Source organism: Hibiscus syriacus, unplaced genomic scaffold (genome assembly GCF_006381635.1).
Source record: "Hibiscus syriacus cultivar Baekdansim isolate YM2019G1 unplaced genomic scaffold, ASM638163v2 tig00005939_pilon, whole genome shotgun sequence".
NCBI classification, from domain to species: domain Eukaryota; kingdom Viridiplantae; phylum Streptophyta; class Magnoliopsida; order Malvales; family Malvaceae; genus Hibiscus; species Hibiscus syriacus.
Window position 1 is genome coordinate 233,940 of NW_024062073.1, and position 22,573 is coordinate 256,512.

Below are 22,573 nucleotides of genomic sequence, written 5' to 3' on the forward strand. Positions count from 1 at the left end.
TGTAATGTCTCGGATCAGATCGGATCACTTGTATCGATCTATGGGTGTTACAGTTGGGGCTACCGGTTTCAAATGAAGAAACTATAAATTTTATTTTAGAGATGGCTCCCTTGTAGGCTCCCAGAGTGGATGATATACATAGAGCTTTTTACCAACGGAATTGGAATGTGGTAGGGAATTCAGTGTGTCGATATATTGGTGAAGTTATGAACACTGGGAGATGGCATGAGGATTTAAACCGAACAGTTCTGGTTTTGTTACCAAAAGTGGAAAAACCAGAGGGAATTAGCCAATTCCATCCTTTTAGTCTTTGTAATGTTACGTACAAGGCAATCACTAAGATCATTGTCAAACGTTTGAAACCGATGTTGCCTAATTTAGTTGTCGAGAATCAAATGAGTTTTGTGCCGAGAAGGTCAATTACTGATAATATTATAATTGCACAAGATGTCATCCACTCTATGAACAAGAAAAAGGGTCGAAAAGGTTGGATAACTATCAAGATTAACTTAGAGAAGGCTTACGGTTGTTTGGAATGAAACTTTATCGAGGCTACTTTGATTGATATTGATATCCCGCATAATCCGTATGCGGATTCGATAATTGATTATGAGATGTGTGGAACGGATCCTTGACCGATTCCTTTTATCCTTCTCAAGGGATACGTCAAGGTGATCCTCTGTTCCCTTATTTATTCTTGTTATGCATGGAACGTCTTGCCCAAGCCATTAAGGTTGAGACGTCGGTGGGTTTTTGGAAACCTTTTTGGACTTCGACTTCTAGTCCCGACATCTCTCATTTTCTTGTCGCAGATGATATGATTCTCTTTGCTGAAGCTTTTATGGAACAAGTTGAAGTTATTCATACAGTTTTGAGGAGATTTTGTGAAGCATCTGGTCAAAAAGTGAGTTTACCAAAAACAACTATCTTTTTCTCTAAGAATGTTTCGCCTAGCTCAAGGAGGCAGATTAATTCTGCTTTTGGTTTCAAAGAAGTTGTGGACTTGGGTAATTACCTCGGGGTGCCTTTGTTACACAACCGTGTTTCTAATGCTTCATATCAATACTTGATACAATCTGTTCGTGATCCCCTGAATGGATGGAAGGCTCGTACGTTATCCTTAGCAGGCCGTATAACTCTGGCCAAGGTGGCGCTTGCTTCTTTTCTTATTTATACGATGCAAATAGCCTTGTTGCCGAAGAGTACATGTTCGGAGATCGGAAAAAAATCATTAGGCGATTCATTTGGGGTATATCGTCGGAAGATAAAGGAGTGCACCTCATTCGGTGGTCAGATGTTTGCAAACCGATGGATCAAGAAGGTTTGGGATTCGAACAACTTGATAAACAAAATGATGCAATGTTAATGAAGGTTTCATTTAACGTATTGGCCAATACAAATCAGCTGTGGGTGCGAACAAAGGTGATATTTGATGTACTAAATGTGTAGTTTATCCTATAATTTTGGATAAACTACATATTTAGTACCAAAGCTATTATTTCTGTTCCATTTAGTTCCTAAACTTTATTTTTCCCAAAACCATATATAACGCTTAGTTTATGAATCATTTTGGTACCTTGTTAAAAAACTTAATGAATATGTTGACGTGTCATCATAAGATAATATCATACCACATTAAATTTTTTTTTAAAAAAGTATCACGCCGACAGTTTTATTAATTTTTAATGACGGGTACCGAACTGAAACCTAAACTAAACGTTAAGTATTATTTTTAAGACATAATAACAAAATTACTCCCAACGTTTGCACAAATGGTCACTTTACCCCAATTCTTTTTGGGAGCATTTTGACCCTTAACGTTTTATTTTGGTACAAAATGCCCCTTAAGTGGATGAAAATCGTTAGTTGACTAACGATCAACACTTCTTATTAATGTGACAGGTCCATGTGTGATACCGTGTCATCAAAAAATATTATTAAACTATTTTTAAATATATTTTTATAAGTGTATATGCAATTAATTCTAATTATAGTTTACTCTAAAAATATTTTTTTGTTGAAATGACATCACACATGAACTTGCCACGTCCATATGATACATTGACAGTTGTCAATTAACAATTTTCATCTAACCAGGGGACATTTTGCCCCAAAATGAAACGTTAGAGGATAAAAATGCTAAACAAATAAGGGGCAAAGTGATCATTTCTGCAAATGTTGGAGGTAATTTTGTTATTATGCCTTTTTTAGAAAATAAGTTTGAAGTACCACAATTGAATAAACATAATGATTTAAGTACTAAATGTGTAGTTTACCCCATAATATTTTACAATAAAACAAAACAAATATTGTTATGTGCAAGAATATAAAAGAAAAACAATGTATTAGCTGTAAGTACGAGTGTACAATAAGCATCAGAAAAGAGAAGAGTAGGCGCGTAAAAGCCGCGAGGAATTGAAACATCCGCCCAACTCAGCAACTCAGCGTGTTTTGTTTGTAACTCGCCTGCCGTTATTATTCCATTCATTTTTTTGTATAGAATAACAAAGAAAGAACAAATTCTTTCAAAATTCTTCATAGAGATTGGAGAAGAAGGGCAGGCAACAAGGTTTTGTCCCTTTTTCTTCTTCTTTCTTTTTATATTTTTTTAGCGAAAAACAAGGAAACAGAGAGGAAGAGAAGGAGGATATCAATATCATTAGCTTGGTACAATCCGTCTTTGGTGTTTGTAATGTTGGCAGAGAGACGAGGGAGAGGGCAGCTGCTGGGATGCCTGCACCTGATTTAATCCGACGATTCTCTCTTCGTCTCTCTTCACTGATCATTGATCGAGTCACATTCGCATCGATCGTCACCCTTGATTGTTTGATTCGCCATTGGAAGATGAGGAACGAGCTTTGGTTTACTCTTGTTTGGGGGAGGCATTATTAGTGATTGATCACTAGTTATTGTTCTGGGTTTTTGTTTTGCTTTCTTTTTTGTTTTTTTTTTTTTTGTTTTTCATCGATCGTCGAATCAATCTGTATGGCACCGAATGATGATCCTACTAGAACCAAGAGGCTTTATCAAGTTTGGAAGGGGAGCAATGTGAGTTTCTTCTTCTTCTTCTTCTTCTTCTTCTTTTTCTCCTTTAATTTGCGATTAGGGTTTTTTTGGTCGTGTAAATTTAGATTTTGAGACACTGGTATTCCTTTGCTTGTTTTTTACCAAACAAATGGATGGACGAAGGTTATAATTTAGAAGCTTTCCCGTTAGCTCTAATTCTGAGTCTGTCTGGATTGATTAGGAGATTTTTCAATTATGTCGATTCTAATTCTTTCTGATTAAGTTAAATAAATATCTCTACATAGTATTGATGACGGATGGGTGGAAAGATGAATGGATGAAGCTTTCTTGAGTTTAATGAGAATCTGTAACATCAGCTACTGGAAAATATGAGTATATGATCTTGAGAGTTGAGTTGTTGAATGCTCTCTAAATATTTATTTATGCTTACTGTCTCTTCTTACTTGCTCAGGCCCTCCAAAAAAAGGAAAAATAAAATCCAAATATCTTCCAAATCTCTGTGTAAAACCATGATCATAATCATGTTTGCTTAATCAGAAGTGTAGCTGCTACATATCATTATTGTTGTTGTGACAAAGTTATATTATTGAGAGTGGTTTTGTATTGTTCATTATGTTTTAACAGAGATTCTTTTTTGGCGGGAGATTGATCTTTGGTCCTGACGTTGCATCATTGTTTCTATCCACATTTCTTATTGCTGGACCTGCAATTGCTTTCTGCATAAGGATGTATATAAAGATCAAACATGAAAATGCCAATGTTGGTCGCAATTATTCCATATTAATTCTGGGTGCCTTGCTCGCTGTACTGGTTAGTCTTCTTTTTGATTCAACTTCTCGTGGTGTTGGTGGTCACTGGCTCACTGCTTAAGAATTATGCCAGCCAAATAGTATTCAAACTAATAAATCACACATTACCAGCATAGGCATTCCATTTAATTATGCTTTACATCCTTATGTAGAGCTTCTTCTTTTTAAGTTTTTGCACTTTATCTTTTATTCCACTGTACTTGAGCAACAACTTATAATCTCTTAAAGGTGATCAAGCACTTAACTAATCTACATTTTGTGAACAATTTCTTTGGTGGACATTCAATCCGGACTTGATTGTGTTTGCATGAAAAAGAAAAACTTCTTGCATGAAGGCATTTTTGATGCAAGATGTTGCCTCTTTCATGCAACTAGCTATCGGTTAACTTTCTTTTGTTTGCCGTGGCGTTTGTCTGCATTATATTTCATTTACGCCTTGCATTGTTGTTTGATGTTTATCATTGGCTTTGGTGAATGGTATGTATGGCCATTTTTATCTCTTTATTTGAAATTTAATTAGTTTTTTTACTACATTATGCTTTTTGTGTGAAACTGCACTTCACAAAAGAAAATATAAAATTAATATGAAAGTCGACTTTTGCAGGACCTTGTGTTTCTCTTCTGTACCTCTGGTAGAGATCCTGGAATTCTACCCAGAAATTCAAACCCCCCCGAATCAGATGAAGCTTTTGAAGAGACTACCCCATCTATGGAGTGGGTCAATGGTAGAACTCCTCATTTAAAACTTCCTCGCACCAAAGATGTAATGGTTAATGGCCACACTGTGAAAGTAAAGTACTGTGACACCTGTTTACTTTATCGTCCTCCCCGAGCATCTCATTGTTCCATATGCAACAACTGTGTTCAAAGGTTCGATCATCACTGCCCATGGGTTGGTCAATGCATTGGAATAGTAAGTTTAAGTTTCCTCTGTGAATCTTTTTATCGATTAAATGTAATTACTGGTAGGAAGCACTTGAATAATGAGCATGAAATATTTGTCTTGACATGACTTGAATTAGATTGGCAAAAACATGGTATTTTATAACAAGGTATTGACTGGGCTTTGTGATAAATATTCTTTTATAGTATAAAGTTTGAAGTAAATATTGTAATGGGCCTTAATTTTGATAGGGCATTAATTCTGCAAGGAAAAAAACAAGGCACTCAAAAAACTATTTACAGGTTGTTTCGTAAGGTGAAAAGTAAATTAGCATTTAAGATAAAATTTCGATGAACGGTCCAAGTTGATTGAGAATGATTTAAAATCTGAATGAGGATAATAAGGAGATTTATCAGCTTCAAATATAGCATTCCAGAGTCTGACTTGGACTTGATTTCACTGAGCAAACATGCTTGGTATTTTGTGAGAATAATTCTAGAACCATAAGCCTTATTATTAATTGACCTAAAACTGAATCACAAACTATGATTAATATCTAAAAGTATAGGAAATTATAAAGCAAAATTTGTAGACTCCTAATTTGTAATTTTCAGTAGTTCAAGAGTATCAAATATCCGCAACACTTAATGAAAAAGAAAATTAAATAAAATTTGCAAACTGACCAAAACGAACACATCTTAGAACTCTATATTAAGTGTTTTAGTTGATCATGGTCTTAAATTCATTCACCATCGAATGTTGCTCGAGTACCTATGTCTTTCATATCACCATTTTGTAATTTTGTATCATATTAAGAATATGAACATCTTAAATGGTGCTTCTCATACCCAAAAAGCACATGTGGAATTTCCATTCATCTTTTTGAGGGTATTTTACATATGAGTGGCCATTGGCGGCTGCTCGTTGAAAATTTTAATCTGTAGGATGTACCGTATCTGTTCTTATTGGTTTCAGGATTATTATTTATTAAGGATACAACTCTGCAAAATGACACAAGTAGTAAAATTATCATACCAATAGGGTTATCCTTTACCCCAAATCAAATTTGTTGCATGATCTTGTATATAATCTTTAAATGAATGATTTTCAGTATCATATAATCTGAAATGTTGTAAATCACTTAATTGCGGTTGAAACTAATGGTGCTTCTGACTTGTGTTGTGTGTTGGTTGCAGCGGAACTATCGGTTCTTCTTTATGTTTATATCAACTGCAACCATGTTGTGCTTACATGTCTTTATTTGTTCTTGGATCAATCTCCTTGAAAAGGAAGCTGACAGTGATAGCAATCTTTGGAAGGCTATGTCGCATGATGTCCTATCCGTAATTCTCATAGTCTACTGCTTCATAGTTGTATGGTTCGTCGGTGGTCTTACAGTTTTCCATTTCTATCTGATTTGCACTAATCAAGTAAGTTCCTTCTCAAAGTTCATGTTTTTCTGAAGAAATATATACTGTTAATTTATTATCATATTATATATTTGTCATCCCTATGAACACTTTGACTAATATGGCAAATCTTAAATAGGCTGGCTGTACAACAGTCTGCAAAACATTTTGGGCCATTGTTGATCAATGCATTCTTAATCTTGTCTGTAACTTATACTTTTTGCTGTTGTGTCCTTTGTTAGTTTCGTCACTTTCTTATGGGATGCATTGAGCCAATTTGACCCCAGAACACTTGTAAAAAATGCTGTTGAGGTAGAGCTGTTGGAAAAGTATTGTTAGATTGAAATTATCTTAAATAACTAAGAATATTTGTTTTTCCTCTTAAGCATTTGATGAAGGCATTATATGACCTTGTCATTGCAACTCTTGTTTTATACTTACGTTGAAGTTTCAGCCTTCTAACCTTTATAAATTCTTTTTTGGTTTTTATAGAAACCAAAGTTAATTTTTCAAAAACCTTGTTTGGCCTTGCTACCTTTCTAGAACAAAGAAGTTGGTATATAAGCTGGTAAATAGACACTTGAATTTTGAACATTTTCTTTAAATTCTTGATTGCCATACAAATCCAGATAGTACAATAGTAACCTTAATAATGTGGTTAAAAAGGTTGAGGAGAAACTTGATCTCCAAAGTAATGTAGGATAGAATAAGATGCTTGAAGGGCTAAATTGTTCAAGATTTTACGTCACATAATTGTAATTAACGTTAAATTTTGAACGGAGTACTAAAATGAAACAAAAACTAAACTTTAGGTATGGTTTTGAAAAAGTTAAAAGTTTAAGTTCTAAAACGGACCAAAACTGATAGTTTAGGTACTAAACGCGTAATTTACCCTGTTTTTAATTGGGTTGATAAAAAACACTACAATTTACTGGTGTACATGTAGATCTACACTGTAGGAGAAGTTAGGTAGGAGTCTACAATTTATAGGTGAACTGTGTAAATGATAAGGAATGAAATGCATATATTATACAGTTAAATTTTAATATGATATATTGATGAACAATTTAAAAGTATAAAAATTTGGTCAAATCAAATCCAAATATAAACTAGGAAATAGGAATTTCAAAATCGCTACTATATAGGCATATATAACAAAGCCAAGGATTTGAGAAATAATCATCAATTCTATATTATTAGGTATATTAATACTCAATTTACACACTTGAAATCCAAATAAAAAATTCTGAAATTCAAGTTGCCAAACGCTACTTTAAGGAATATGTATATCCCCTTTATTTAGGGAATAAATAGACACTATAGTATAATGTCATTATTTTTGTATGCTAGTATTTTTGTTTTGCTTTGTGTCTGACCTACACAATCTTGTAGATAACCATGCTAGAGCATATATATGCCTGTATTTCTACCTTATATTTCTTTTTTTTCTTTTTTGTTGGATTAGGACATATGTCCTTATGAAAAATGTTTAGATACTGACATGGTTTTGTTTTGTTTCGAAATAATATTTGATTTCCCTCTTATCCATTTTTAACAGACTACGTACGAGAACTTCCGTTATCGATATGATAAAAAGGAAAACCCATATAATAAGGGAACAGCAGGAAATCTTCGTGAAATGTTTTTCTCCAAGATGCCACCTTCATTGAATAATTTTCGTTCATTTGTGGAGGAAAGTGAGCATATAGTTATGGGATCCATGACACCAAACTTTGCAGAAGGTGAAATTAGCTCAAAAGAGAAAATTGATATTGAGATGGGAAATAGGCTTGCTGAGGAGACTGGTAATTCGCTACCTGAAATTTTGAGAAATTTGGATTTTGATGATTTGGAGGATGAAATGATGGTAAAGAACGAAGGGGAAAGACCTATGGATTCATTGTTTATGGAGGGGCAAGATGTGAAACAGTCTGCTGAAATCTCCATTCCAGGGGATGATGGAAAAGTTAAAACCAACAATAGTGCAGCTTTTCAAAATGGAGTTGGAGAATTTATGGAAAGCCAAACTGCAAGAAACGAAACTGATACGTCAGAACAACCAAGAATGTAGCAAGTATCATCTAACAACGTTGTCAATGTATGTAATCTTCAATTTCTCTCTCCTTTTAAGTTCAAAATCTATTACTAATTAAACAAGTGTTTGTTGCTTGGGGTTGAGTATTTTGAATTTGATGTGAATCATCTCCTTTTCTTGTGACATTGCAGTGGTATGCAGCTTCGGCGGACTGTAAGTTGTTGAAAATAGAGATACATACATACATACAAGCTCAAAAAAAAAAGTAAATATATTGTGTTTATTTGGATATACCAAACACTTATTGGTTGTTGTAAGCTGTAAATGTTGTGGTTTGCCGGAAGTAATTCTGAAACTCGAGAAAAGGTTTGTAGTGTGTTTTGTAGGTTTGATCATTTCTTATAGCATGCTTGAGAGTATAGGGATTCACGTTTCATCGGTTAGAACTGCAGGATGTTTAAAACTACTTGGTTTGTGTGGCATGTATTTTTTTTGTAGGAATATTATTTGGTGCACACCTTAATCAAGTTTCCAAATATTACGAGTGGGCCATTTCGTGTGGATTCTTTTTATTATTATTATTATTATTATTAAAATGTATGTTTTATAATTAAGTAATTCATCTTGAACCCATTTAGTTACGTTAATGGTAAAAGAGAATGTTGTTTTCTCTAGAGATCTTAGATTCTAATAATTCCGTCTGCAGGGTGTGGAGCATCAACATCATGTCGTCTCATTACTACACAAACTTTGATGTTCATGATAAACTAGAAACGAAATTATGTAAGAAAAAGAAGTACATTGCATTCAATATTAACTCGACTAGCAAAATGAAATCATTAATCTTTATGCATTCACTTCCAGCTAGCACTTAGTTTATCTTCTAAGCAACTCACACACGCATATATGGTGATGTCATGAAAGATGAATGGTGATAGGAAGCTTCTCTTGTCATTTTTTATTAACTTCCCAATAATAACAGAAGTATAAGGTTGATGCTCAACCTAGTATTGGGATCGCATAGTCTTAATGCTCCACTAGTAGGTGATCTCAAGCCATCAGTTGTTGCACCAGTGAGCTTTGTAACACTCTTTGATTCATTGTGGAGAACAAAAGAGAAAAAGAGAAACTTTTTCAACTTTTTCCCCTTACATGCGGGTCAAAAAGATTTTGAAAGTCAAACAACCATCATTTATGGTCGTCTCGTCATCTCGTGCGGTAAAAACAGTGTCAAGTCACCGATTTAATGGGCCACGTCATTATCCTTAGGTTAACGTTGAGTAATCGATTTGTTTTAAATTGATAAAATTAGTGATTAATTTGTTACAAATCGATTACGTTAATGACCAATTCATTAGTTTTTAAACTTAAGAAAATGAAAATTTATTCGAACATTAGTGATGATTATGTTTTCTCATAGGGTAAACTATGCATTTAACACTTAAACTATCAATTTTGATCGTTTTAATAAGTAAACTTTCAATTTTTTCAAAATCATCCTAAACCCTAAACCTATATATAATATAAAGAAAAAGATTTGTTGTCTTTTAACATCTGTTTTGAAAACCGGACCGGACCGGTCGATTCAACCGGGAACCGTTGTTTAGTCCGGTTCAATCTGAACCGGTTGAACCGCTATTAGTGAACCGGCTAGAACCGCTGAACCGTTCGAACCGGACCGGCTGAAAACCGGAAAAAAACCCGGGAAAAACCAGGATTTTTGTTTTTTTAAAATAAATAAATAAATAAACCAAACAACGTCGTTTGTTAAACGAGCCAAGTCGAACTCGAGTATTGCTGAGCTCGACTCGAACTTGAAAACTTTAAAAGTAAGCTCAACTCAACTCAAACTCACAAGCTAAAAATTATCAAGTTCAACTCAAACTCGAAATATAATATTGAAACTTGAACTCAAAAAGGCTTGAACTCAAAAAAAAAATTAGAAACTCGATTGAAACCTAAAATTCGAGCTTGATTGAAGTGAAAGAATAATTCACTCAATGCTCACCAAAAGGCTCCATGATTTTGAATGCCAAAATACCTCTATTATTTATAGAAGTTAGTTGTGATGCGCTTCTATGTTTCTTAGCAATGTGAGATTGTTTTGTTCTCATATTTTTACTCTTTAGACTTTTGGGATGCTCTTCTATGTTTCTTAGCTATGTGGGATTGTTTTTAAAAAAAATTAAACCAAACAATATCATTTTGTTATAATTTTTTAACCCCAAATTTATTTTTTAATTATAGTTATATAATTATATTTATTATTTAATATGTTTTACCTTAAATATGTTGTAGTTAATTTGAATAATTTGTTTCACTTGATTTTATGGTTTTTAACTTATATATGTTATAACTTGCTTTGAATATGACTTGTGATATAAAAAATTATTTTTTATTAAATATTTTTGGTATTTTTATTTAATTTTTTAAATAATTATGACGTCGTCCGGTTCTTCCGACCAGTCAGACCGGTTCGACCGATTGAACCAGTGAACCAGTAGCATGACCAGTTCGCTAACCGGTCCGGTTCTGAAAACCATGCTTTTAACCGACTGTTCTTCTTTGTCAACGCTACTAAGGACCTTTTCGTTAAAGCAAGAGAGGAAATCTTCATCGAGATTGGTGTCGATATGGTACTATTGCCTTAGCTAGCTTGGACTGGGAAGAAGGAATTGTCTCTAGAACCCTTGGTTGGTCTAGGATCCGCACTCTCACCCGAGAACAATCAAATCACTCTTTAGGAAGTAGCATCGGCCGTTAACTATATCCTAGCCTTCCTCCCAGTCTGATATTGTCTTGATTCGTTCATTTGTTAAGTAGAGGGCGTGAACCTTTTTCCTTATGTAAGTAAGTAAACTTTTAATTTTTTCAAAATCATACATAACGTTTAGTTTTTATTTCATTTTAGTACACGTCGTTAAAAACTTAACATGTTTAGTACTAAAAGGAAACAAAAATTAAAGGTTTTAATGATGGGTACTAAAATGAAACAAAAACTAAATTTTGGGTATGATTTTGAAAAAATTAAAAATTTAGATACTAAAATATACCAAAATAAATAATTTAGGTACTAAATACTTAATTTACCCTTTCTCGTGATATATATATATATAACTTAATACCAAAATAAGTGCCCAAACTATACTGTTTTTCCCGAATAAGTGTCTAACGTTATAAACGTTATCAATTTTAGGTGTCTGGGCCATCAAAGGCGTTAATTACTCCCTTTAAGTGACACGTGTCACAATATGATGATTTTGACATTTATTTATTTAAAATATATTAAAATTATTATTATATTTATTTAAAACCCCTAATTTCTCTTAAATTATAAAATAACCCCCAAATCCCTAAAATCTCAAATTCTAACCTTAACCTGATGACGCCGCTCTTTTCGACCACGACCATCACCACCGACGTAGTCCCTATCATCCTCTTAATCATACAACGTCATAGTTTTCACCGATTGACCATCGAAATCGCATGGGATAATGATTTTCAACCTAGGGTTCGCGTGATATAAAACGTCGATTCATCGTCGATCGATCATCGATTCATTATCGATTGATCACAATTTCATAGGGGTTTCGATCGCTGGGGGAAGGGGAAGTCAGGTGGAGTTTCGTCGACGTAAAAGGGCGACGGCCAACGTAAGTTTAGGGGTTGAAATAAAGTTTTTTAAAGTTTTGAGTTTATTTCAAAATTTGTGTTTTCTTTTTAAAAATATATATAATTTTAATTTTTAATTTTAAATAAAATTTTAAATTCACTATATTGTGACATGTGTTACTTAACGGGGAAATTAACGTCGTTGATAGTTCGAACACCTAAATAGGTACCGTTTATAACATTAACCACATGGATAAGTCAAAAAATAATTTAGACACATATTTAATAAAAGAGGTATAGTTTGAATACTTATTTTGATATTAATCCTCTTCCGGCCCCCTCTCTCTCTCTCTCTATATATATATATATATATATATATATATAAAGTTTTTCTAGTTTCGTTTAGAAAAATCCCGACCAACTCGTCTCTCTTGGCACATTGCTGCTTCGCGTTCCCAGACTCGTCTTTCTCGTCGTCCTATTTCATCCCACTCAGCTCAATTCGGCGCATTTTTATCCTCCTCCAATCCCTCTATTGCCGTCAAGTTTCCAAATAAGAAATTAGATAATGTGATTTTCGAAACCCTAAGCTTAATCTTAACATTTCTACTTCAGTTTGCGTTATCTGTTCCCTGGCTGACTCTCTCTGCCTCTGCATCACTCTGCTATATTTGGTTTTCTTTTTTTTCCCATCCTACTGCCTTTTTGATGTGTAATATCTCCTTCTTTCTCTGTTTGCATTGCTAGAGACGATGATGCCTTCTGATGGCTCAGAAAACCATCGACAGTCCGATTAGTTCTTTAATTTTGTTAGTTTTTCTTGACTTGTAAAAAAAATGATGGTTTTCTGACTCCTCCATCTTAATTTATTATTTAATTAATAATAGTGTTTGTGGCAGTAATATTAGTATATACCCTTATTGTCATTGATATTTTGATGAGATTTGATGATATATTATATATGGTCCATCAGGAACTGAGAATGGTATGGACGCAGTTGCTGATGTAGGCTGGTATATTCTTGGTGAAGATCAACAAAATGTTGGCCCTTATGCGATTTCTGAGTTGCGTGGTAAGTTTTGTGCTTAACCCGTGTTTTTAAGTTATTATGAACATTCAAAGTATGGAATCAGTGTCGTGATTTTTGTGCCAATGTATTATCGATTGCATTAGACTAAAAAAATCAGAACATTTTTTCTAATTGTTATCTGTAGTAATTTGTGAGTTTTATGAAGTTGTTTGGTTTGGAGTACTGCAAATTTACTGGTGATTTTCTCTCTCCTTGAATTTCAGTTCCAGTAATCAATAGCATGGTTTCAGGACACTTGTTCCATCTGTTACATGTTCATTTGGTCTAATAAGTTATTGAACCATCTGCTTTACTTATTTGCTTCACCCATCTGCTTTACTTATTTGCTTCACCTTCACAGAGCATTTTTTAAATGGATACCTCTCCGAAAGTACACTTGCATGGTCTGTAGGGAGAAGTCAGTGGCAACCATTGTCCTTAATTCCTGAGTTTGTTTCTGTAATTTCTCATCAGACCAACAATGTTTCTGCTACAGGTTAAATTAACTACAGGTTGCACTATTTATGATTTATAAGTAATTAGAACCTTTCTCATAATGAGGTTTTCACTTTTGATGTTTACAGTGCCCTCAGGCAATGGTGTTGCACTTTTGAACAGTATGGAGGGTATTAACTTAAATGCAGGCTGATATATATTTTATGATTATTGGAAAGTAGTCACCATCTTAAGAGGGCTTCTGACCCAGCAATGTGTTGTGCAGTGCCATCCAATGATGCTGGTGGCAGTGATGAATTTGAGAAGTGGCAGAGAGAGATTAGAGAGGCTGAGGCTGAGGCGGAGGCAGAACATTTGAAAAATGGATCTGTTTCTAGAAGTACTGGTGATGGCTTCAGTTTTGATGACCAGGATAGGCCTCTAACACCACCAGAAGGTGAAGAAGAATTTACTGATGATAATGGAACCAGGTACAAGTGGGATAGAAGTCTGAGAGCATGGGTTCCTCAGGTTGGTGCTTCAGTCATTTTGACAAGTGATAGGCATAAGAAAAGTCTGCCAGATTGAATTTCTCTTTTTTTATTTTATATATGTTTACTTGTAAGAAAAGGATGATATCGAACTCTATACTTTGTAATATTTGAGCATTCAACAACAAACATTAACCATAAGGAAATATAAGGGTTTAAATGCCTAGAACCTTGCACCCTTGATAACATTGCCGACGAAATGGTTTCCAAACTAAGCTATCAAAGATGTGTATGAGAAGTTAACTAATATGATCAAGTCTATGCACCTTAATTACAACTTAAAGTATATTTTGGCAGTCGCTACCTTGAGAATATGTTTTGCATAAATTTTTAGTGGAGAAAGTAGCTTAAATTAATTTGTAGAAGTCGTAATACTAATATGATGCTCTTGCATAAAGTTTTTGGCACCTTGAATTGAATGGACTAATATATAAGGTTTATAGGGTGTTCTTAATGATCATACATTGATTATATTCATATTTCAATTGGACTCAGTTTTGCTTCTGGATTTTTCTTTAGATTTTTGGAAGGTATCCATTTTAAGATGTGATGAATATTAAACAGGAAACAGTGGAAACTATATTAATAAAAAATAGACCTGATTTTCAGAGATTATTGAGGACATGGTCTTAATAGTGTCCGAGGGGGTGATATCATGTCAATAATCGACACCATATATTGGCTAAATTCTTAGTATCATTGTTAATGTTGGAAATTCCATCTTTATTCTAAAAAAATAGTTTTGAATTGTGTGATTACTGATAATGACTAATAGGATGACACATCAACAAAAAATGAGAACTATGGAGTAGAAGAGATGACATTCTTGAAAGAAGATGAAGTTTTTCCAACTGTAAGTGCTACTGATGCTGCTGCTGCTGATGCCTCTCTAAGCTCTCTTAGAGAAGATGTTAATGGAAGTGGTGAGAAAATGGAAGTAAGCTCTAATGCCAAGAGAAAATTGTTGGAAAAACCAGTTGATAAGAAGGTATCCTTTCTTAATTTGGAGTTCTTTTTAACTGTTCCTAGTTACAATTCTTCATCTTTCATGTTGTTCCCAAGTAGCATTACAGTCATAATCCTTGATATTTTTGTACCATTCTTATCATATTAATGTCCATCTGGTGTAATGTTTTGTGTCCTTCTCTAAAACTAACAAATGGCTTGGTAGAGTCCTCTTGACGCATTCTATAAGTGACACATTTCTTTTTGTAGTATTGTACTACAAATAAAAGAATGATCTTGGATATGAAGTATAGATATTGTAAAGTTAATTGGACTGAACCAGTTGTTTGTATATATGATATGAGCTAAGTTTGCCATATTCCTTACTGTTTAAACCACTATTGTAGGAAGCTAATAAACCTCCCGATTCGTGGTTTGAATTGAAAGTAAATACACATGTCTATGTGACTGGACTGCCCGATGATGTTACTGCAGAAGAAGTAATCTTCACTTTAGGACCTAAATGTCTCCACTTCTTTCTTTTCCTCCTCTCTCTTAGCTAGTCGCATTTTGGAAACATGTGGCAGTTGGTTGAGGTGTTCTCCAAGTGCGGAATAATCAAAGAGATAAACATCTGCTATTCATTATTTACTTTTTTTACTTTATTTTTGAATGGTTTAATGATTGAAGTCCTCTTTTTTTTGGCCTTCAAATACATAGAAGTTCCTCCTTAACATATCCTCAGAAAGTCAATTAACAAACTAAATATTTTTTGATGTAGCGGTGCATCTTGACTCCAGGAGTTTTGGGTGACATTTTTGCTTGCATATTGATTGACTAGATCAGTATGATATGATGATCTATAACATTATTCAAAGAAAATTGTCTTTATTAATTATTACTCTGTTTATGCATTGTTAAAACAGTTGAAGTTTCTCTGCATACATAATATATTCTCTTCGCCAAAAAGAGGACAAACAATGAGTAAACATTGTTATCCATGCATTATATCCCCATTTTACGTACTTTTGACTTGTATCCATTGCAAATTGATTCTAGACAAGAAATATGTTAAGTTGTCCAAGTGCTCTGCATATTTTCTTTTTATGTATTTATCCCAACTTGAAATTCTTAGCAACATAGAATAGTGCGATGGGGGAAAATGTCTGAAAATTCGTCCTGTCTAGCTTAATTACCTTTTTGTTGTTATACAAAGTAATGGCGGCATGTGTGGAAGTATTATCACCCATATAAAGTTTATATGTCAAATACAATTGTTAATTGGTGTTATACCACATTGGTTAAGTATTGGGTTTCTTGTGGTTTTATACTTTTATATTAAAGTTGGCCCTCCACCTATTACTAATTGGTTGTAGGTTCGATGCTACAACATTATATCTGAGTTCAGGTCTAATTATATTCTTCCTGCCTAATCTTGTGTGAGGTTGAAGAAGCCTAGTGAAGTTGTCTATGTGGATGCCTTGTGAACAACACATGATGGAAGTGTTTTAGTGTTATTCCATATTAGCTAGGTATTTTTTTATAATATTTTATTAAAGTTGGGCCCTCCACATATTACCAATTGGTTTTAGGTTGGATGCTTTAAAAATTGTAAATCACAGGCCTTCCCTAAGGTTCGTAGACTTGATTTGGTGGTGTATTATTTTGTTCATCTTAGTTTTCAGGTTCAGCCATACAAATTATTTTTTTGATACTGGCATGCACATTTTCCATGTCCTACACATCTGAATAGCTTGATAGGTGCTCAGTGCTCACAATGTTTGCATGTGAGATATTGTTCTGTTATTGCATGGTTCTGTCACTAGATGTTTAAACATTATATTTCCATTGCAAAAGTTTCAATGAAAGTCAGAACTTCATGACATTTTTCGTTCATATCTGAATGTGCAATTTTGCTTGATCTCTGTTTGGGGACATCACCCCATCACTGATTTGGGGTACATTGTGCAAAACTCTCAAACAGGTGTGTGATAATTGTAATTATTATATTTCTCCTCCAAGTGTTTACCTCTTCTTTGGGTAGTTAAACTGTTGGGGTTAATCTAAAATCCACCTAAAAATAATATGATGATGGTTTCAATGGATAACTAGTATTTTCAGTTGCACACGTCATGAGTCTGTGGCTAATTCTATAGGACCCTGAATCAAAAAAATCTCGTGTGAAGATCTATGTTGAAAAGGAGACAGGAAGGAAAAAGGGGGATGCACTTGTTACATATCTAAAGGTAGTTTCCTTCTTCATATTGTGCTTCTGCTGTATAACATTTTTAAAATTTTTGCTAATTTTCAAGCTTTTTGCATCTGTGCCAGGAGCCCTCTGTTGCTTTAGCAGTTCAAATTTTGGATGGAACTCCTTTTCGTCCTGATGGAAAGATCCCTATGTCAGTCAGCCAAGCTAAATTCGAGCAGAAAGGTGCAATGATTCGTGCTGTTACATTCACTTTGGATTGTGTCCTTTTGAGTTACTTTTATACTTTTCTTTTTTCTTAACATGAGTGATTGAATACATTTCTCTTCATTCAGTTAAGTTATAGAACTATTTTTAAAGCTCTTATACAGTCTTGCCTCACTGATAAGCTTCTATTGCAATAATGCAGGGGATAAATTCGTAACCAAGCAAGTGGACAGCAGGAAGAAAAAGAAGCTGAAGAAAGTTGAGGAGAGGATGCTCAGCTGGGGTAGGTTCTCATCTTGCATGTTATAGTGGCTAATTATAAATGATCATAAAGTTGGTCTTCCTACTTTCCCATTCGGTTTTCCCTTCTAAATTTTTATTATAGGAAAACAATGTGGATTTGATATGGTAATACTTATATCATACCATTTTGTCCGTAGATAGAAAAATTTATAATTCTGACCAAATTATCTATTCCCTACAAAGCTCATTCCCTTGTTTTTTTTTTGATAGAATAGTGGCCTCATTAAAAAACCCCCATCTAATCCTCCATGTTATGTGAGTAACATGAAGGATTAAGGAAGAAGGAAAAGAGTGCCTAGAAAATTTTATTCATCAAAACAATAATACATAGGTAGAGCCTAACAGACTCCAAAACCTCCAAATGAAGAACATAAGACTCAACTCCAAAACCTTACAACACAGAATATAACATTTCCTACAAAACAACATAACCAATATAAACCAAGAATCACCCTATCCCATCTTTAGCTAGTTTATCAGCTTCCCAGTTTGCCGCTCTCAAAATATGCTTTATAATAATATCCTTTCTTGCCAACAGCTCAACTATATCGTTCACCAAGGATAGTTTATCTGCCATGATAGGAGGACCTCCCCCTACTGGTTCAGAGAACCACTGAAGCAAGCAACACACCTTTATTATCCTGAACCAGACCTCCAATACCACCTTTATCCCAACCCGAAACCATTGCTCCATCACATTTAGCTTTAAGAACCCATCCGGGGGAGGAACCCAGCAAGAAGATTGAGAGCAGTCCTGTCGTTTTTTTATTTTTTATTTTGTTATTTGTTTATTCTCTGTCAAATATCCATATATCTATTTCAGGCAATGGTTAGAACTTAAAACTTTCTCTAATTTATGCGTTATCTGAATTTCTCTTTGTTATAAATAAGTTAGTTTTGTTCTTTTCTTGTTGAATTTAGTACTATTAAAATATATATACTCTACGTTGTAGTCAACACCAGCCTGCTAGTATGAACGAAAGTTGGTGGTAATGAAATATGCACAAATCATGAGATTGAATGATTCAGAATTTTGTGCAATGCTTCCTATTGGATTCGACTGGCTTTTTGGCATTGGTCCTAAGAAACCTTTTTTCAAATAGTTTCTCTTGTCAGCTTTCCCTTGTGCAGCATTTGCGTCCTGAATGCTACTTTTTATGTATTTAATGATGCAGGTGGCCGTGATGATGCAAAGGTGACAGTTCCGGTGACTGTAGTCCTTCGTAGCATGTTCACACCTACTGAAATGAGGGTATGCTTGAAACCATGGTTAAAAAATGCATGACAGCATTCCTCGAATGTGCATTTGACTGTATAGTCTGTATTCCAGTACTTACTGTTTTCTGCTAACTATTTTATATCTTATATTGCTATCTAATATTCTCCTTTGAATGCATTTATTATAAATAGTATGAATAATATCAGGTCCCTACAGCTTTTACTTATTTACATGACATGGTTTCTGAGTTGACTTTCTCCCTATCCCTACTGGCAGATGAGAATTTGTGTTCAGAGCTGGAGGAGGATATTAAAGAGGAATGCTTAAAGCTTGGTCCGCTGGACTCAGTCAAGGTATTATATTCTTTTACCATTATCACATCTGAATAATTTTGGTACATGTGTTCTGTTCCAGGCCATGTGTGGTAAATAGCCATACTCATGTTTGGCCTTGGCACATCTGAATTACGTGTTCTGTTCTAGGCCATGTGAGATAAATAGTAATACTCATACTTGGTATGGGATGATAATTCCAGCATTTAGCCATTGTTGGAGAACTATGATTGAATCGTTTGTTAACTCTCTTTCAATCTGGTGTTCGATATGATAGATCTTGCTTCTTTTTGTACTCCCTGAAGTAAGTCGGTAGCCCCTACTTCACATGCTCGTCTGAGGAGAGGGTTATCTCATGCTAATATGATGCTAAAATCGTGTAGGGAATTCCAGTTTCTCATTAAGTGCTGTTTTTCTTTTCCCTGGTTGGCTTCACTAAAAGCTTCTAGGGCTGCAATTACTGATTCATTCTATTTTACATGTTAAATTTTTAACTTTCAATGTGTATTTGACAAGGCTGAATAGAACAATTTTTATTTTGTTGTAAACTCTACCATAAACAAACTAAAAATGGGTTCAACATACTACCTCCATGTGAAGTCAACCAGAGATGGTGTATAAAGGGGATGGAAAGCGGTTAAAAACTAGTTTTCCTGAAGTGAAAGCTATATTGCTATTACAAGGAATGCATATCATTTTGCTCATATGCTGTTGCTCTGGTAACAGAATAGCGTCATCTGATGACATTCTTGACCTTAACTTACAACCCCCATAAAAGGATAAAGTTCTCTCCCCTCACCTTCATCCTTGAACTCAACAAGGTCGAGGCTGATTAGTTTTGACTTCTCCCGTTTTGTATTCGCTTTCCTTTTAGTGTGTAAGAAGTCATGAACTACAGATTTTATTCCGTGATCCGTCTGTTCATCTATCTGTCTTCTCAACTACCTACCTAGTTTCTTCTAAATGATTATTAGCTCAACCATGCAGACTGCAAAGTGATTGCTCCGTATTTAATTATATGTTCTCTTTTTTCTATGTTTTGGTTTCTTTTGTCCTTCAGGTTTGTGAGAACCATCCCCAAGGTGTTGTTTTGGTCAAATACAAGGATAGGAAGGATGCTCAAAAGTGCATAGAGTTGATGAATGGACGATGGTAAATTTTATCTTGGAAAGTTTACGTTTTTGATTAAAACATAACAGCTATGTTATGTGACATTTCCACCAGAGAACCAAAAGAGGGGGCGACTGTTCAATTTTAAGAAAGTTTTAGTCACCCCTAAAACACAAAGTCATATGCTTAAATAATATTAACTACTGAAGTTGATTCTCTATGCTAGTTCCTTTAATCATAAAAAATGCAACAACTTGTGTTCCTGTTAGAACCAATACTATTTCTTTTTCTAACCAGTTTTTACTCACCTGGCTGTCTGGTTCCCTGAATACATTTTGTAAAATTAGCTTCATGGATTACTGAGAACAATTTCCTAGATGATGTTTGATTCTCTAGAATGGAAATGGCACCTAATGAATGCTGATTGGCCTAATAATGTAACTCTTAACAACTAGCAAGTACCGTTTGTTATTTTCTTATTTCCAGATGTGTTTTTTCGGTTGGGTATAGGTTTGGTGGGAGACAGATACATGCAAGTGAAGATGATGGAGTGGTTAATCATGCTTTGGTGCGGGATCTGGATGGGGATGCCGCTCGACTCGAACAATTCGGTGCTGAACTTGAAGCCGAATGATGTGGGATATATATTTGAACCTCACTGGACTGTTTTTGTTTTGTGACACTACTAGCAAGTTTTGCCATTGTATCAAATGAATATTCAGAGATTTAGATTTAGATTCCAGTATACGCGTTTAGCAATTTCAATCTTGGTTAGGTTCGATCCATTTCGTACCTATTTATATTTTTTCTTAATTTGAACCAATAAAATAAAGACACATGTCATCATATTAGAAATTTATAAAATTATTTGGAATTAAAATGATTTGTATATATTGAATGTTAGATTTATTAAATTAAAATTAATTGATAAAATATATATATTTTTGAGAAAGAAAAACTATTATACCATGGTACTTGTAATTTCTTTTCTAAAAAAGGTAATATTAGTAATTAAATTTATTCTATACATTTCTCGTATTGGGACTTTCAAACAATCTGGTACAAAGCATTCCACCATCTGGGCAAAATTCATGAGATAATGCTTTTGGAAAAAAAATTCATGAGATATTGCAATCCGAAAATTATTTGCTGAAATGGGGTGTTTGATACAGTTTGAAGGTTGGTCGTTAGGTGCTCCGGGCGACTAAGAAGGTCGCCAAGCCGTCCGAGCGACATGTGCTGCGTTGCTGCTGCTACAATTCTTCACGTGCATGGGCCATGCACGTAGGTCGCCAAGCAATCCAAGAGAATGGAGGTCGTCATGTCGTCCGAGCGACCTATGCAGGTCACCATGCAATCCTGACGACCAAGGTTCTGCAGCCTCTGCTGCAACGCCCATGATTCTTAATGCAGCAAATTATTGCATGCATGAACGCCTGTGATTTGCTGCATTATTGCAGCCGGGTTGTTATATTTTGGGTGGGGGGTTCGGTTGTAAGAAGAAGGAAAGGGAGAAGAAAGAAAGGGAGAAGAAAGAAAGAAAAGGAAGAAGAAAGGAAGAAGAAGGAGGGCCCATAAGGTAATTTTTTAATTTTTAAGTTAGTTTAAATTATTAGTTTGTTAGTTAGTTAGGGCATAGTTTAGGGTTAGTTATATTATATAAAAAAATTTAGTTAATTAGTTTGTTAGTTTAAGTTAGATTAATGTTGAAGAATTATATTAAATTTGTTTGTTGAATTATTATATTAAATTTATTATATGTCGTTATTTTATTAAAAAATAGTTATAGTTTAAATTATATTAATTTTTTTACTATATTTCATTTAATTTATATTAGTTTTTGTTTGTTTGTTGAAGTTATATTATATAAAAAATTAGTTAATTAGGTTTTTTAGTTTAAGTTAAGTTGTATTATAATAAAAAAATAGTTTATTAGTTTAAGTTATAATTTGTTATTTTTTGTTCTTGTGTAGTGTAAATTAGTTAGTTAGTTAATATTAGATTATATTAAATGAATTTTTTAAATATTATTGTTTATTTTTTTTACAGATCCATTTGAATGGTTGACCAAAATCCACTGCTGAGACTTAACAATCAACATATTTCTACTCATTTGGGAATAATGGTGTTATTATTATTTAATAAAATAAAATATTTGTTTAATGAATTATTATTATTAAATATTTGAAGATTATTTTATGATTATGATAAATTTTTTGAATTATTTAATTGCAGGAGGACAAGCAACAAGTCATTCGTCATCGGCTAAATATTCCGGCCAAGCCACACCAATTGATAGAAGAAAACTTGCAACATGATGAATTTTACTATGTAACATTTATGTGATAATACAAGTTGGTCTCAGGTTTGATCAATGCGTTGATTGAACGTTGGAGACCAGAAATGCACACATTTCAT

The 22,573-nt window shown here is 34.0% G+C and overlaps 2 protein-coding genes across 3 annotated transcripts; both read left to right on the forward strand.

Moving 5' to 3' along the window:
• The first annotated feature begins 2,505 nt into the window (after positions 1–2,505).
• LOC120200354 (probable protein S-acyltransferase 4) lies at positions 2,506–8,713 on the forward strand. 2 transcript variants are annotated; one of them, XM_039201221.1, is made up of 6 exons: positions 2,506–3,048; positions 3,652–3,837; positions 4,441–4,749; positions 5,916–6,149; positions 7,687–8,226; positions 8,355–8,713. In XM_039201221.1, exons 1-5 carry the CDS (start codon positions 2,986–2,988, stop codon positions 8,197–8,199), a joined length of 1,305 nt encoding a protein of 434 aa, XP_039057152.1. In that variant the 5' UTR covers positions 2,506–2,985; the 3' UTR covers positions 8,200–8,226; positions 8,355–8,713. The 2 variants fall into 2 exon arrangements, with proteins under 2 accessions (XP_039057152.1, XP_039057153.1); XM_039201222.1 differs by having other exon boundaries at positions 2,507–3,048; positions 6,009–6,149.
• A 3,456-nt stretch (positions 8,714–12,169) lies between these two features.
• On the forward strand, positions 12,170–20,818 carry LOC120200355 (splicing factor U2AF-associated protein 2-like). Its single transcript, XM_039201223.1, has 15 exons — positions 12,170–12,345; positions 12,749–12,847; positions 13,206–13,340; positions 13,429–13,488; positions 13,566–13,810; positions 14,606–14,818; positions 15,183–15,275; positions 15,363–15,401; positions 16,935–17,021; positions 17,107–17,209; positions 17,394–17,474; positions 18,670–18,746; positions 18,962–19,066; positions 20,106–20,197; positions 20,666–20,818. Exons 2-15 carry the CDS (start codon positions 12,763–12,765, stop codon positions 20,787–20,789), a joined length of 1,539 nt encoding a protein of 512 aa, XP_039057154.1. The 5' UTR covers positions 12,170–12,345; positions 12,749–12,762; the 3' UTR covers positions 20,790–20,818.
• The last annotated feature ends 1,755 nt before the right edge of the window (positions 20,819–22,573 follow it).

Bases quoted from the DNA above. Each gene is read 5' to 3' on its own strand.
- LOC120200355 (XM_039201223.1), top strand. From the start codon at position 12,763: ATGGACGCAGTTGCTGATGTAGGCTGGTATATTCTTGGTGAAGATCAA. The intron at 13,341-13,428 runs GTTAAATTAACT...TGATGTTTACAG, and splicing joins CAACAATGTTTCTGCTACAG to TGCCCTCAGGCAATGGTGTT. The intron at 15,402-16,934 runs ATAAACATCTGC...ATTCTATAGGAC, and splicing joins AGTGCGGAATAATCAAAGAG to CCTGAATCAAAAAAATCTCG.
- LOC120200354 (XM_039201221.1), top strand. From the start codon at position 2,986: ATGGCACCGAATGATGATCCTACTAGAACCAAGAGGCTTTATCAAGTT. The intron at 4,750-5,915 runs GTAAGTTTAAGT...TGTTGGTTGCAG, and splicing joins TTGGTCAATGCATTGGAATA to CGGAACTATCGGTTCTTCTT. The intron at 6,150-7,686 runs GTAAGTTCCTTC...CATTTTTAACAG, and splicing joins ATCTGATTTGCACTAATCAA to ACTACGTACGAGAACTTCCG.